This window comes from Lissotriton helveticus, chromosome 12 (genome assembly GCF_964261635.1).
Source record: "Lissotriton helveticus chromosome 12, aLisHel1.1, whole genome shotgun sequence".
Lineage (NCBI taxonomy): Eukaryota > Metazoa > Chordata > Amphibia > Caudata > Salamandridae > Lissotriton > Lissotriton helveticus.
In genome coordinates, this window is record NC_136073.1 from 811548862 (window position 1) to 811563183 (window position 14322).

The following is a 14322-nucleotide window of genomic DNA, read 5'->3' on the forward strand; positions in this document are numbered from 1 at the left end:
GCAGCTCGCAGCCGAAGCAGACCGGTGGGAGATCACCAGAGTGAGTCGAAATGGGTCCTCCGAACAGAACCGGAACAACAATGGTCAGCACCGTCCCCGAGGAGGTGGAGGCCAAGGACGCGGAAGAAGCAACGCTCCGGTCACCCCCACTACCAGCCCCACCCCCCCGGCCAACCGGGGCAGCACCCCAGCGCGACCGGGACATCGAGCCAATATTACCTGCCATCGATGTCAACGAGTCGGACACTATGCAAACGACCCAAACTGCCCCCAGTACCAGAGCCCAAGACCCCGCCAAGTAGCCGCTGCTGCTCTGGGGGAGGAACGGATCTCAGAGGAACAAGAAGAATATGAACAGGAACACCAAGAATGGGAGCCAGCCGCCATGGCTCTCGCCTGCCTAGGGGGGAGAGACATGGTCCCGCGGGTCCCCCTACCCGCTAATACCCAGAAGTACAGCCAATGGGTGGGCATCAATGGACGCCGGGCTGAAGCCCTTCGTGACACTGGGGCCAGTGTAACAGCCGTCCGCTGTCACCTGGTGACCCCCGAACAATACTTACCGAACATTCTCTGCCCTGTACGTTCAGCCGATAACTCAGAGAGTCTGTGTCGGATGGCCTGCGTCCCCTTCGAATGGGGAGGGGTCTCCGGCATGTTGAAGGTGACGGTCCGAGATGATGCCCCCGTAGACTGCCTCCTGGGTAATGACCTGGAAAGCTCTCCATGGGCAGCAGTCGAACGAAAAGAGCACCTGGGGATGCTGGGCGTCCCGGACTGGGCGTGCGTCACCACCCGGTCCATGACCGCCCGTGCCAACACCCGCCCAGAGGAACTCGAATGGCCGGCGCCACCGCCTCCGGTCGCCCCCGCCGAAACCACCGACCGTGACGTCCCCCCCAAACCAGCTCAACCTCCAAACCTCGCTAACCTCGACCAGTGGCCTCAAGAGGGGGGGCCCACGCAAGAACAATTTCGCCAAGAACAAAAGACCTGTCCCTCCCTCGAGGGACTCCGCCAGCAAGCGCTAGCCCAAAGCGCAGGGGATACCTCCGGAACTCACTGGGTCTACTGGGACAATGATCTGCTGTACAGTGAGCAAAGAATCGCGGAGCTGGGGGCCAGCCGAGTCCTAGTGGTACCCCTCCGTTTTAGAGACTTTCTGCTAAACCTGGCCCACGATGTCCCCCTGGCAGGACACTTGGGTCAAGACAAAACCTATAGCCGCCTGGTGACCCACTTCTTCTGGCCCAAAATGAGGGACAATGTACACCAGCATTGCCGATCTTGCCCCACGTGCCAAGCCAGTGGGAAGAGCGGCCGCAAACTGAAAGCCCCCCTGCAACCTTTTCCTGTGGTCACCACCCCGTTCGAGAGGGTCGGAATCGATATCGTAGGGCCCCTGGACCCGCGCACAAAACAAGGCCATCGATTCATCCTGGTGTTAGTGGACCACGCCACCCGCTACCCGGAGGCTGTTCCCCTGCGGACTGTGACAGCCCCGGTAGTCGGCCGGGCTCTGATGGGGATCTTCTCCCGGGTGGGCTTCCCCCGGGAGGTCGTCAGTGACAGAGGCACGAACTTTATTTCGAAATATATGAAATCTCTCTGGCAACAGTGTGGGGTTACCTACCGGTTCACGACCCCCTATCACCCTCAAGGAAACGGACTCGTGGAGCGGTTCAACCGCACGCTCAAAGGGATGATCGGGGGGTTGGAAGAGCCCCTCCGTCGCCAGTGGGATGTACTGTTGCCGTGCCTTCTCTTCGCATATCGAGAGGTTCCCCAGAAGTCCCTGGGCTTCAGCCCATTTGAACTGCTATATGGACACCCCGTGCGCGGGCCGCTCAGCCTAGTTAAGGAAGGCTGGGAGATGCCCCCTCTAAAGAACCCACCAGATGTTTTCCGCTACCTCCTAACACTCCGCAACCAGACCCGGCGATTCCGAGAACTAGCAAAAGCCAACCTAGAGGCCAGTCAGGAGGACATGAAAAGGTGGTATGACCGGAATGCCTCCTCCATCGAATTTGAACCTGGGCAACAGGTATGGGTGATGTCCCCCACCGAACCCTGCGCCCTACAAGACAAGTGGACAGGGCCCTTCAAAGTGGTCGAGCGCAAGGGTCCGGCTACCTATCTCATCGACTTGGAATCTTCCCGGAACCCCCGCCGGGTCCTCCACGCTAACAGACTGAAACCGCACTTTGTACGGACAGAACTCAGCCTCCTGATGGCCACAGACAATGGGGCTGAAGAGGACTCCGAGCCCCTCCCGGACCTCCTACGAACGCGGGAGAAAGACGGTTCCGTAGATGGGGTCCGACTCTCAGAGGCCCTCACCCGAGAGCAACACCAGGAGTGCCAAGTTCTCCTGTCACAATTCGCCAGCCTGTTCTCCCTCACCCCAGGTGTCACTTCCTGGTGTACGCACGATGTGGACACGGGGGACAGCCCCCCTATCCGCCACCGGGCCTACCGCGTGCCAGATCGGGTACGGGCCTGCATCCAGGAGGAAGTAGCCAAGATGCTCACGCTCGGGGTCATCGAGCCCTCAGACAGCCCCTGGGCCAGCCCTGTAGTACTGGTCCCCAAAGCAGCTGCCCCCGGCACCACACCAGAACTCCGGTTCTGCGTCGACTACCGGGGCTTGAATGCGGTCACCAGGACAGACGCACATCCCATCCCCCGGGCAGATGAACTAATCGACCGCATGGGAGCTGCCCGCTACCTCAGTATCTTCGACCTGACGGCGGGCTACTGGCAAATCGGCCTCACACCCCGGGCACAAGAACGTTCTGCCTTTTCCACGCCCGATGGCCATTACCATTTCACAGTCATGCCCTTCGGCATGAAGAATGCCCCAGCAACGTTCCAACGGCTCGTCAATCAGGTCCTGGCGGGGCTCGAAGGATTCAGCGCCGCCTACTTAGACGACATCGCTGTATACAGCAACCAGTGGTCCGAGCACCTCCACCACCTCCGAGCAGTACTGCACGCCCTTCAGCAAGCTGGCCTCACGATCAAGGCCAGCAAATGTCAAATTGGGCAAGGGTCTGTAACCTACCTCGGGCACCAGGTGGGAAGCGGCCTGGTGGCCCCTCTGCAGCTAAAAATTGCCGCCATCCAGTCCTGGCAGCCCCCCACTACCCAGACCGAGGTACGAGCCTTCCTGGGCCTCACGGGCTATTACCGAAGGTTCGTGAAAGACTATGGTACTATCGTGAGGCCCCTCACAGAGCTCACGTCCAAAAATCAGCCCCAGAAAGTCAACTGGACCCCAGAGTGTCAAGCTGCATTTGAACAATTGAAAGCCGCCATGTGCTCCGCCCCTGTGCTCCAGGCCCCCGACTACAGCCGGGAGTTCATCGTCCAGACGGATGCCTCCGACCATGGCATTGGGGCAGTCCTGTCCCAAGTGAACACCGAAGGCCATGACCAGCCGGTGGCCTTCATCAGCCGGCGACTCCTACCACGGGAACAACGCTGGAGCACCATAGAGAGGGAGGCCTTCGCGGTGGTATGGGCCCTCAAGAAGCTCCGGCCCTACCTCTTTGGCACACCCTTTCGAGTACAGACCGACCACCGACCCCTGCAGTGGCTGATGCAGATGCGGGGGGAAAACCCGAAGTTACTGCGCTGGTCCATCTCCCTACAAGGGATGGACTTCACAGTTGAGCATCGGCCTGGGCCCGATCACGCCAACGCAGATGGCCTGTCCCGGTTCTTCCGCCTCGACGAGAAGAGTCCCCAAGAGAATGGGTAACTCTCCCCGCCTTCAGCTGGGGGGGACGCATGTTGGACAGGCCACATGAAGGGCCGCTCTCCCCCGGCCCAACCAGGCCCGAACCAGCCACGCAAGTACCACACACCACCATTGCACGTCCACCGTCCCCGCAGGGACCCCTACACTCGAACCTGTGGACCGCGTAGGCCGACCCACTACCGGCCTGCGCGCCCATACTGGGCGCCATCTTGGACACTCCACCACGAGGCCGCCTGGCCCCCGATCGACCTCAACCCTGGGCCTGACCAGGCCTCAGACATTCCGGCACCAACATCCACCCAGGAGGTGAGCGGGCTACTTGGTCAGTCAATGGGAGCAGGAGGTGTCGATGGCTCTCCCCCGCCAAGTGCCGCTCGCCCATCGCCTCCCCGGGCGCTGGCTCCACCCCCCTGCTGGGTGTCTGAACCCCCTCATCCCGGACCTCCCGACCTCCAAGTGCGAGGGTCCGGACATCAAAGCACACCAGCCCTATAACTGGGGCAGCTCCAGAGCAGGAGGGCAGTTGTATCTTGGAGTCGAGAGACGCAAAGAAGAACTCATCCTTGACGGACTACTGGCGCTGCCGTAGCTCTGTCTTGTGCACCCTCGTCTTGCCTGCTGGCGCTGCCGCGGCTTTGGGAACCACCCTATCCTTCATCATCGTCGGGACCTGCTGGCGTGGCCGCGGACCGTTTGTAACCACCACCTTCATCGGGACCTGCTGGCTCTGCCGCGGACCGTCGTCTTCCTTCATCCATCTCGGGACCTGCTGGCTCCGCCGCGGCCCGTTCATCTACACCACCGAGCTCGAGGATTGAGAGCTATTTTCCACCTTTTTGGTAACAAGACTGTCCCGCTACCCCTTCCCCAAACAGAGACCAGAATAGAGGGGACCCCTGAGTCCAGACCTCCTTGTACCATTCTACCGTACTTGAAGAATTGTCTATAAAGTATCGCTGAACTTTATCATTGTGTGGTGTCCGTCTGTGGGGGGGAAGTTACTTGTCTGTACGATTCACTGGAGACGGCTCTCCCCGGAGACCTCTCCCCGTATCCTCGGCCGACCCTCCCGGTCCGTCTAACAAGCATCAGTAGACGTTCCAGAATGCACCCTTGTTTATTGTTTGTGTCCCTGGTTTTGAGACATTGTGTAATCATTCCCTGGACGGCCGCCTACCAAAGATTGTGTATACTTTTTTTCACCTTGTGTGTACGGCCAGGTTTGGAAAAAAATGTGTCATTTGTCTTTTCAGGGTGCGTTTGTGAACAGGACAATCCAATCACTACTCAAGTATCCACTATCAATGTGACCAGCAAACCAAACACTGTGACTGAGCAGAGCACAGCGGCGACCACATCCCCTGGAGCGGCTCCCCTCGTACTCTACAATCTTACTCTTCATATAACTAATGTAGAGTATACTACTGAGTTGTCGAACTCTTCTTCTCCTGAATTCAAGAATATGAGTGAACAGATCACACAACTGGTAAGTAAATGGGATGTACTGACCCCATTCTGCAATTCTAAATTACGCAAGTGATTGTCTCGCACTATGCGGCTGAAAATGGGACCTAAACAAAGAACTAATGTCTGAAAGACATGTCCATTACACTCTTTTCAAATTAACAAAGAATGATTCAGCTGCCACCTCTGGTAGAAACCTTTGAGCTAAGAAATCCCAAATGTTCTGTCCAACAGTCACGTATTTATTAAAAGTCCTACTAGTTGGTATTTACTACTGGGGCAAAAATACCTTTATCGACTTGAACAGTAATCTGTTGACAGGCTGGAGGGAATGGAGTCCGCAGGGAATCTAAATATTATCTATCTACACATGGGTGATTAGTGAAGTATGTATATAAATATACATATACAGGGGAATAGATGGTTAACTGTGAATTACGAGGATGTTTGTCAGACACATGAAGTAGACCACGAGAGCAAAGCTCGAGTTGTCTGTGATATCACTCGGAACCGGGAGGTGAAAAATCTGATTCGCATTTTTACCCTTTTTATAATTTGTATGGGCTCAATCCTATTTCCTCTGCTTTCAGCAAGCAGTGTAATGGGGAGCCATACATAACCTGGTATGTTATGTATCTCTGTCCCAAAATTAAAGATAAAAAAACGTACCTGCCATCCTGAACCAAGCACCGCCTCCTTCCTTGCCCCCCCCCGCCCACGCAGATGAGCTTCTGCTTTAATTAAAAGTAGGCCACCAGAGCTGCACTGACAGCCTCCCAGAGAGCACTGTCCGCCTGGCCTGGAAGACCTTTATGACGTAGCAACAGAGGATAACGAGTCCTGTTATCAACTCTTGTGATGTCATAGCAGTGGGTTATGAGATTCAGAAAGTGAAATGAACAATAGAGGCTCTCTAGGAGATCCATACATAACCTATATGTATATAATGATTAACCATGAATTGCGGGGATGCTTTTCACTGAGGGTTTCCGTATGACTTCAAATGGGCAACGAGAGCGAAGGTAGAGTTGTTTTTTGTCACTCAGAATCCCTCGATGAGAAACATAGCAGAAATTCACTCTTTAGCCAGCCATATTTTGTTATGTATGGCCCTGAACATGGTCTGCTGCTTTCAACTGCTACACAGGGGCAGAAGAGTAATGGGGAGCCATACGTAACTTGGCCTCTACTACTGTCCCAAAAGTACAAAGAAAACAAATTCCTGGCATCCTGTAACCTACCCCCACCACTCAGTCTGCCTTCCCATCCCTCCCTACCAGAAACTGCTCCATGCTTTCCAGCGCTGCTCTGCTGGCGTTCAGAGAGCCGTGGCACAGCAGTCTGGTATTCCTTTGCGATGTAGCAACAGGGGTTAACAGCTTTTTATTTTTTAAAAAGTACAACTTCATAGCAGTGAGTTTCTGGATTTACAACCCAGTTATTCACACTAGTGGCTGCCTACATGAGCCATATATAACATAGAATTAGAGAGGGAGGAAATAGTGAATTACGGGGATGTCTTTCACCAATGGGGTCTGAGTGACATCAAATAAACAATGAGAGTAAAGCTGTTATGTATGGCCCACCCCCCAATGTTCCCTTCCCCAGATGCTACGCTGGGGTAAAGGAGTAATGGGGCAGCCATACATACCTTGGCCTCTCCTGCGTGTCACAGATTTGAAAAATAAATGCCTTTTGTGCCGTCCTTAACCAGCCGCCACCAGCTTCCCTGCTTTCCTTCCCGCTCCTGCAGCCGTGCTTCCTGCTTTCATTCAAAGCAGACGAGCTCGGTCCCAATGGCCTTTATGACAGTAGGTAAAGAGTGTTTTATTAGTACAAGGTGTGCTGCAGCTATGGCTCTGGTAACCAGAGACAAGATAAATAACGTTTTTTTAATTAAACTATCTTGAGTTTTAAAAATGGTTGTCTCTCCAACGATTAACCTCACTAGATCTTTGTTCTTTCTCTACATGTCAACAGTGTGACCAACTCTACAACTGCAGTGGCTGTCCGACAGCTTCTACTTACCTTGGCGTGGAAGTAATAGAGTTCAGGTAAGGGGTGATGGTGACCAGTCGTGAGTGTGCTGAGTGTTAATGGTAGTGTCCTGTGCAGAAACGGTGGAACAGCAAGTGGCACGAATGGGAAGAAAGCACTATTGCCCTCCCGCATGTTAATACCTGTTGTGTAGCATGCCCTTTGCAGGTGTGTATATGAGCATGCATTCTGCATCCATTTTGTGCAAACCTTGCTCCTTTCCACATACCAGCCATGTCGGGTGGTGAGCACGTCTGCATATACACAGCTGTGGCCCAAGATGTTTCCAGTGTGCTCTGTGTACATGATCTGCTGTGCATGCCCTGGGGCTTGTGTCAGGTGACTGCTTACGCTGATGTTTTGCCTTCCAGCAATGGGTCCATCATTGCACACACAGCCCTCAACTTTGCTTCTTCTGGCGACATAACCCTTGCGGATGTGAAGAGCGCAGTGGCCAATGCTACGAATAGCACCGTCAACGGCTTGACGATATCTGAAGCCACTGGTGAGTCTGCATGCCTTGCATCTGGGACTGGTGTGGGGTTACACAAGGAATTCACTGATGGCAACCTAACACCCAGCTACTCCTAAGGCACCAAGACTGACATACATGTGCACATGGACCTAGTTGAAAGCACAGTCTGAATACGTAGTGCTCACATCTGAGGCACCCCAGCTGCCCATAATTACAGACTTGACCCTCAACTTGAAAAGAATGTACATATTGCACACGTGGGACTTGGTATGAAAGTTTAATTTTCAATTCTCGTGCTTGGGGTTTAGTTTGAGTAGGTACTTTCACACCCAGAAGCTAACACACTAAGCCCTTGACGTGAGAAAGGATCATTCATGAATACGCTGCTCTCACACCTAGGAATTGGCCTGAATGGTTTATTCTCGTGTTTGTGGATTATTGCAAGTACACACTTCTTCTCCTTTGAATTGACATGAATGAGCCATTCTCCTGCCTGGGCCTTGGTGTGATTACACATTTGTAAAACCTGGCAACTGAATGTGTGCACATCCGCTCCTTCGATTTAATACAGCCCACCTTGCTGTAAATGTGCGTCTGTATGTATCATCCCACACCCAGGATTCAGGGGCCTCATTATTCTCTACATGTAAATATGAATTCACTTATGAGCAGCTTGTAAACTAGCTTTGTATGTTTTGTATGTTAACCATTAGTCTTCATTCATGTGAAGTCTTCTATTTCACACAGCTTGCTGATCTAAATGTTCCCTGTTTTGTCTGTTTAATACAGTGACGCCGATTACCCAGGTTACCACCACAGCTACTCCGGTGACCTCCGGCACCGTGATGCTGAGCTCCCAGGTGTCCCATATGTCCACCTCCGGATCAGTCACTAAGACCGAGGATTCAGTTTCCACCACTTCACCATCCTCCGAGACCACCACCCATCCCACCGGGACCCCCGCCACTGTAACTGGGCAGAGCACAGCGGCGACCACATCTTCTGGAGCGGCTCCCCTCGTACTCTTCAATCTTACTCTTCATATAACTAATGTAGAGTATACTACGGAGTTGTCAAACTCTTCCTCTCCTGAATTCAAGAATATGAAAGAACAGATCACACGACTGGTAAGTAAATGGGATGTACTGACCCCATTCTGCAATTTTAAATTACGCAAGTGATTGTCTCTCACTATGCGGCTGAAAATGGGACCTAAACAAAGAACTAATGTCTGAAACGCATGTCTATTAAAGTTTTTTTTCAAATTAACAAAGACTGATTCAGCTGCCACCTCTGGTAGAAGCCTTTGAGTTAAGAAATCACAAATGTTCTGTCCAACAGCCACGTTTTTATTAAAAGTTCTACTTGTTGGTATTTACTACTGGGGCAAAAAGTCCTTTATGGACTTGAACAGTATCTGTCCGCAGGCTGGAGGGAATGGAGTCAGTAGGGAATCTAAGTATTCTTGTCAATCTACACAGGGGTGCTTAGTGCAGTATGTATATAAATATACATATACAGGGGACTGGATGGTTAACTGTGAATTATGGGGATGCTTGTAACAAAGACGCATGAAATAAACCACGAGCGCAAAGCTCGATTTGTCCATGACCCCACTGGGAACCGTGAGGTGAATAAAATCCCTGTAATTCACTTTTTACCCTCTTATAATTTGTATGTTATGGGCTCCAAAATGCTATTCTCTCTGCTTTCACCTGCTATGCAGCAGCAAGCAGTGTAATGGGGTAGCCATACATAGCGTGGCCCATGTTGGGTATCTCCGCCCCAAAATTAAGAAAAAAAAAACATACCTGCCATCTTGAACCAAGCCCTGCCTCCTTCCTGGGGAGCCATACGTAACTTGGCTTCTCCTACTGTCCCAAATGTACAAAGAAAAGAAATATTCCTGGCCTCCTGTAACCTACCCCCACCACTCAGTCTGCCTTCCCATCCCTCCCTTCCAGAAACTGCTCCATGCTTTCCAGCGCTGCTCTGCTGGCGTTCAGAGAGCCGTGGCACAGCCGTCTGGAATTCCTTTGCGATGTAGCAACAGGGGGTAGCCGCTTTTAACCTATTATTTAACAAGTACGACTTCATAGCAGTGAATTTCGGGATTAACAACCCAGTTATTCACACTAGTGGCTGTCTACATGAGCCATATGACATATAGAATTACAGAGGGAGGAAATGGTGAATTATGGGGATGTCTTTCGCCAATGGGTTCTGAGTGACCTCAAATAAACAATGAGAGGAAAGCTATGTTATGTATGGCCCGCCCCAGATGCTACGCATGGGTAGAGGAGTAATGGGGCAGCCATACATACCTTGGCCTCTCCTGTGTGTAACAAATTTGAAAAATAAATACCCTTTGTGCCGTCCTTAACCAGCCGCCACCAGCTTCCCTGCTTTCCTTCTCGCTTCTGCAGCCGTGCTTCCTGCTTTCATTCAAAGCAGACTAGCTCGGTCCCAAGGGCCATTATGACAATGGGTAACGAGTTTTGTTATCAACTGTTACTACGTCATAGGAGTGCGTTACCAGATTTAGAATCTGGTATAAACGACACACACTTCTTATGGAAGCCGAGCATAACCATAGTATAGACCGCTGCAGATCAAACTGATGCTGTCCGCTGTTCTAGCTTCTCAGTTAGGGGGCTTCCAGTAAATGTAAGTGTCAGACTTGAAGTAAGGAGTGTCCTAGTAGTCCATAGTGTGCTGCAGCTATGGCTCTGGTAACCAGAGACAAGAAAAATAAAGTTTTTTTTAATTAAACTATGTTGAGTTTTAAAAATGGTTCTCACTCCAATGATTAACCTCACTAGATCCTTGTTGTTTCTCTGCATACCAACAGTGTGACCAACTCTACAACTGCAGTGGCTGTCCGACAGCATCTACGTACCTTGGCGTGGAAGTGGTAGGATTCAGGTAAGGAGTGATGGTGACCAGTCGTGAGTGTGCTGAGTGTTAATGGTAGTGTTGTGTGCAGAAACGGTGGAACAGCAAGTGGCGCGAATGGGAAGAAAGCACTATTGAACGCTCAGATGAACAATGCTTATAGGCTAAACTCGCGATTTCATTAGAAACATTCGGAATGCCCCTTTTTAGCGCATAGATTTCCTCATGAGTATGTTTAATGCCTCCATTCTTTCCCAGTAGTATCCTGCAACGTGATTGTTTTAGCATATCCTTACGGGGCAAGCACTGAGAGCTATTAATATACTTCTGTGTTCTAACTTCTCCACAGACTTAGTTCTGGGAGCTTTGCGTCACTCTGGCTTGCCATTTGCCCAGCTCTGTTTGAGCAGCAATCTGACAAAAGCCAGGGCCTGACTTTGTTTTTTGTTTTTATTCAGTCTATGCTCCCCTCTGATTTTCTCGTTCTGAATTATTTTCATCCGTCTACGACCTTATTAATGCATGGTAGAATATGCTCGCCCTCACGCATGGTAATATTTATTTATTGCACTTGTTAAGCGCTCAGCTACCCAACAGGTTTTTCCCAATGCTGAGAGCATGTGGAGGCAAATAACCACATTTAGGAAACTGGCATAAAGGAGCGCACAGATCAAGCCGAGTCACTAAACAGAAATGTCTTTACAGTTACGAAAAAGTAGCAAGGATTGGCAGTTCCTAAGCGCAATTGGAAGGGAATTCCAGAGCTTGGGGCCCAAACAGGCAAATGAGCGGACTCATACGGGCAAGTCGGAATCTTGGAACTGAAAACAGTGAGGCTGGAAGATCTCAACTGTCGAGCTGAAACATGGGGTGTAGCCGGACTTTGAATATAAGAAGGGACAAGGTCGCATTTAGCAAGAAACCTTTAACATTGGGCCTTGAACTCAAAACTTGTTAATCTAATACCTGTTGTGTTGCATGCCTTTTGCGGGTGTGGGTAGGAGCATGCATTCGGCGTCCATTTGTGGAAACCTTCTTCTCCTTTCCACATATGTCAGTTGGTGACCACGTCTGAATATACACCGCTTTGGACCAAGATGTTTCCTGTGTGAGTGCTCTGTATACATGATCTGGTGTGCAAGTCCTGGGGCTTGTGTCAGGTGACTGCTTACACTGATGTTTTGCCTTCCAGCAATGGGTCCATCATTGCACACACAGCCCTCAACTTTGCTTCTTCTGGCGACATAACCCTTGCGGATGTGAAGAGCGCAGTGGCCAATGCTACGAATAGCACAGTCAACGGCTTGACGATATCTGAAGCCACTGGTGAGTCTGCATGCCTTGCATCTGGGACTGGTGTGGGGTTACACAAGGAATTCACTGATGGCAACCAATAAACACCCAGCTACTCCTACGGCACCAAACCAAGACTGACCTACATGTACACAAGGACCTAGTTGAGGGTACAGTCTGACTACATAGTGCCCACATCTGAGGCACCCCAGCAGCCGATGACTACAGACGTGACCCTCTGCTTGATAAGAATGTACATATTGCACACGTGGGCCTTAGTACAAATGTTTAATTTTCAATTCTCTTGCTTGGGATTTAGTGTGAGTAGGTACTTTCACACCCAGAAGCTAACACACTAAGCCCCTGACGTGAGAGAGGATCATTCATGAATATGCTGCTCACACCTAGGAATTGGCCTGAATGGTTTATTCTCGTGTTTGTGGATTATTGCAAGTACACACTTCTTCTCCTTTGAATTGACATGAATGAGCCATTCTCATGCCTGGGCCTTGGTGTGATTACACATTTGTAAAACCTGGCAACTGAATGTGTGCACATCCGCTCCTTCGATTTAATACAGCCCACCTTGCTGTAAATGTGCGTCTGTATGTATCATCCCACACCCAGGATTCAGGGGCCTCATTATTCTCTACATGTAAATATGAATCCACTTATGAGCAGCTTGTAAACTAGCTTTGTATGTTAACCATTGGTCTTCATTCATGTGAAGTCTTCTATTTCACACAGCTTGCTGATCTAAATGTTCCCTGTTTTGTCTGTTTAATACAGTGACGCCGATTACCCAGGTTACCACCACAGCTACTCCGGTGACCTCCGGCACCGTGATGCTAAGCTCCCAGGTGTCCCATATGTCCACCTCCGGATCAGTCACTAAGACCGAGGATTCAGTTTCCACCACTTCACCATCCTCCGAGACCACCACCCATCCCACCGGGACCCCCGCCACTGTAACTGGGCAGAGCACAGCGGCGACCACATCCTCTGGCGCGGCTCCCCTCGTACTCTTCAATCTTACTCTTCATATAACTAATGTTGAGTATACTACGGAGTTGTCGAACTCTTCCTCTCCTGAATTCAAGAATATGAGTGAACAGATCACACAACTGGTAAGTAAATGGGATGTACTGACCCCATTCTGCATTTATAAATTTCGCAAGTGACAATCTCGCACTATGCCGCTGAAAATGGGACCTAAACAAAGATATAATGTCTGAAAGACATGTCCATTAAACTCTTTTCAAATTAACAAAGACTGATTCAGCTGCAACCTCTGGTAGAAGCCTTTGAGCTAAGAAATCCCAAATGTTCTGTCCAACAGTCACGTATTTATTAAAAGTCCTACTAGTTGGTATTTACTACTGGGGCAAAAATACCGTTATCAACTTGAACAGTAATCTGTTGACAGGCTGGAGGGATGGGGTCAGTAGGGAATCTAAATATTCTTATCAATCTACACATGGGTGATTAGTGCAGAATGTATATAAATATACATATATAGGGGAATAGATGGTTAACTGTGAATTACGAGGATGTGTGTCCGACACATGAAGTAGACCACGAGAGCAAAGCTCGAGTTGTCTGTGATATCACTCAGAACCGTGAGGTGAATAAAATCACTAATTCACTTTTTACCCTTGTATAATTTGTATGTTATGTATGGGCTCCAATCCTGTTCCCTCTGCTTTCAGCTGCTATGCAGTAGCAAGCAGTGTAATGGGGAACCATACATAGCGTGGCATATGTTATGTATCTCTGCCCCAAAATTACCTTACCTGCCATCCTTAACCAGCCGCCACCAGCTTCCCTGCTTTCCTTCCCGCTCCTGCAGCCGTGCTTCCTGCTCTCATTCAAAGCAGACTAGCTCGGTCCCAAGGGCCATTATGACAGTGGGTAACGTTTTGTTATCAATTGTTACTACATCATAGGAGTGTTACTAGAGTTGGAATCTGGTATAAACGATACACACTACCTATGGAAGCCATGCATAACCATAGTATAGACCGCTGCAGATCAAACTGATGCTTCTAGCTTCTCAGTAAGGGGGCTTCCAGTAAATGTATTTTTCAGATCCGAAGTAAAGAGCATTTTAATAGTCCAAGGTGTGCTGCAGCTATGGCTCTGGTAACAGAGACCAAATTAATAACTGTTTTTTATAAAAATTCTATTTGGTTTTAAAAATGGCTCTCTCTCCAATGATTAACCTCACTAGATCCTTGTTGTTTCTCTGCATACCAACAGTGTGACCAACTCTACAACTGCAGTGGCTGTCCTACAGCATCTACCTACCTTGGCGTGGAAGTGGTAGGATTCAGGTAAGGAGTGATGGTGACCAGTCGTGAGTGTGCTGAGTGTTAATGGTAGTGTTGTGGAACAG

The 14322-nt window shown here is 50.2% G+C and overlaps 1 protein-coding gene across 2 annotated transcripts in view; it reads left to right on the forward strand.

Moving 5' to 3' along the window:
* The window catches only part of MUC1 (mucin 1, cell surface associated), a 76490-nt gene that overhangs the window by 16981 nt on the left and 45187 nt on the right, over positions 1-14322 (forward strand). For both annotated transcript variants that reach the window (XM_078670441.1, XM_078670442.1), the window contains exons 2-9: positions 5017-5249; positions 7208-7281; positions 7636-7769; positions 8529-8866; positions 10591-10664; positions 11827-11960; positions 12717-13054; positions 14187-14260. In XM_078670441.1, coding sequence (XP_078526567.1) covers positions 5017-5249; positions 7208-7281; positions 7636-7769; positions 8529-8866; positions 10591-10664; positions 11827-11960; positions 12717-13054; positions 14187-14260 — 1399 coding nt within the window. The remainder of the gene's footprint in view (positions 1-5016; positions 5250-7207; positions 7282-7635; positions 7770-8528; positions 8867-10590; positions 10665-11826; positions 11961-12716; positions 13055-14186; positions 14261-14322) is intronic.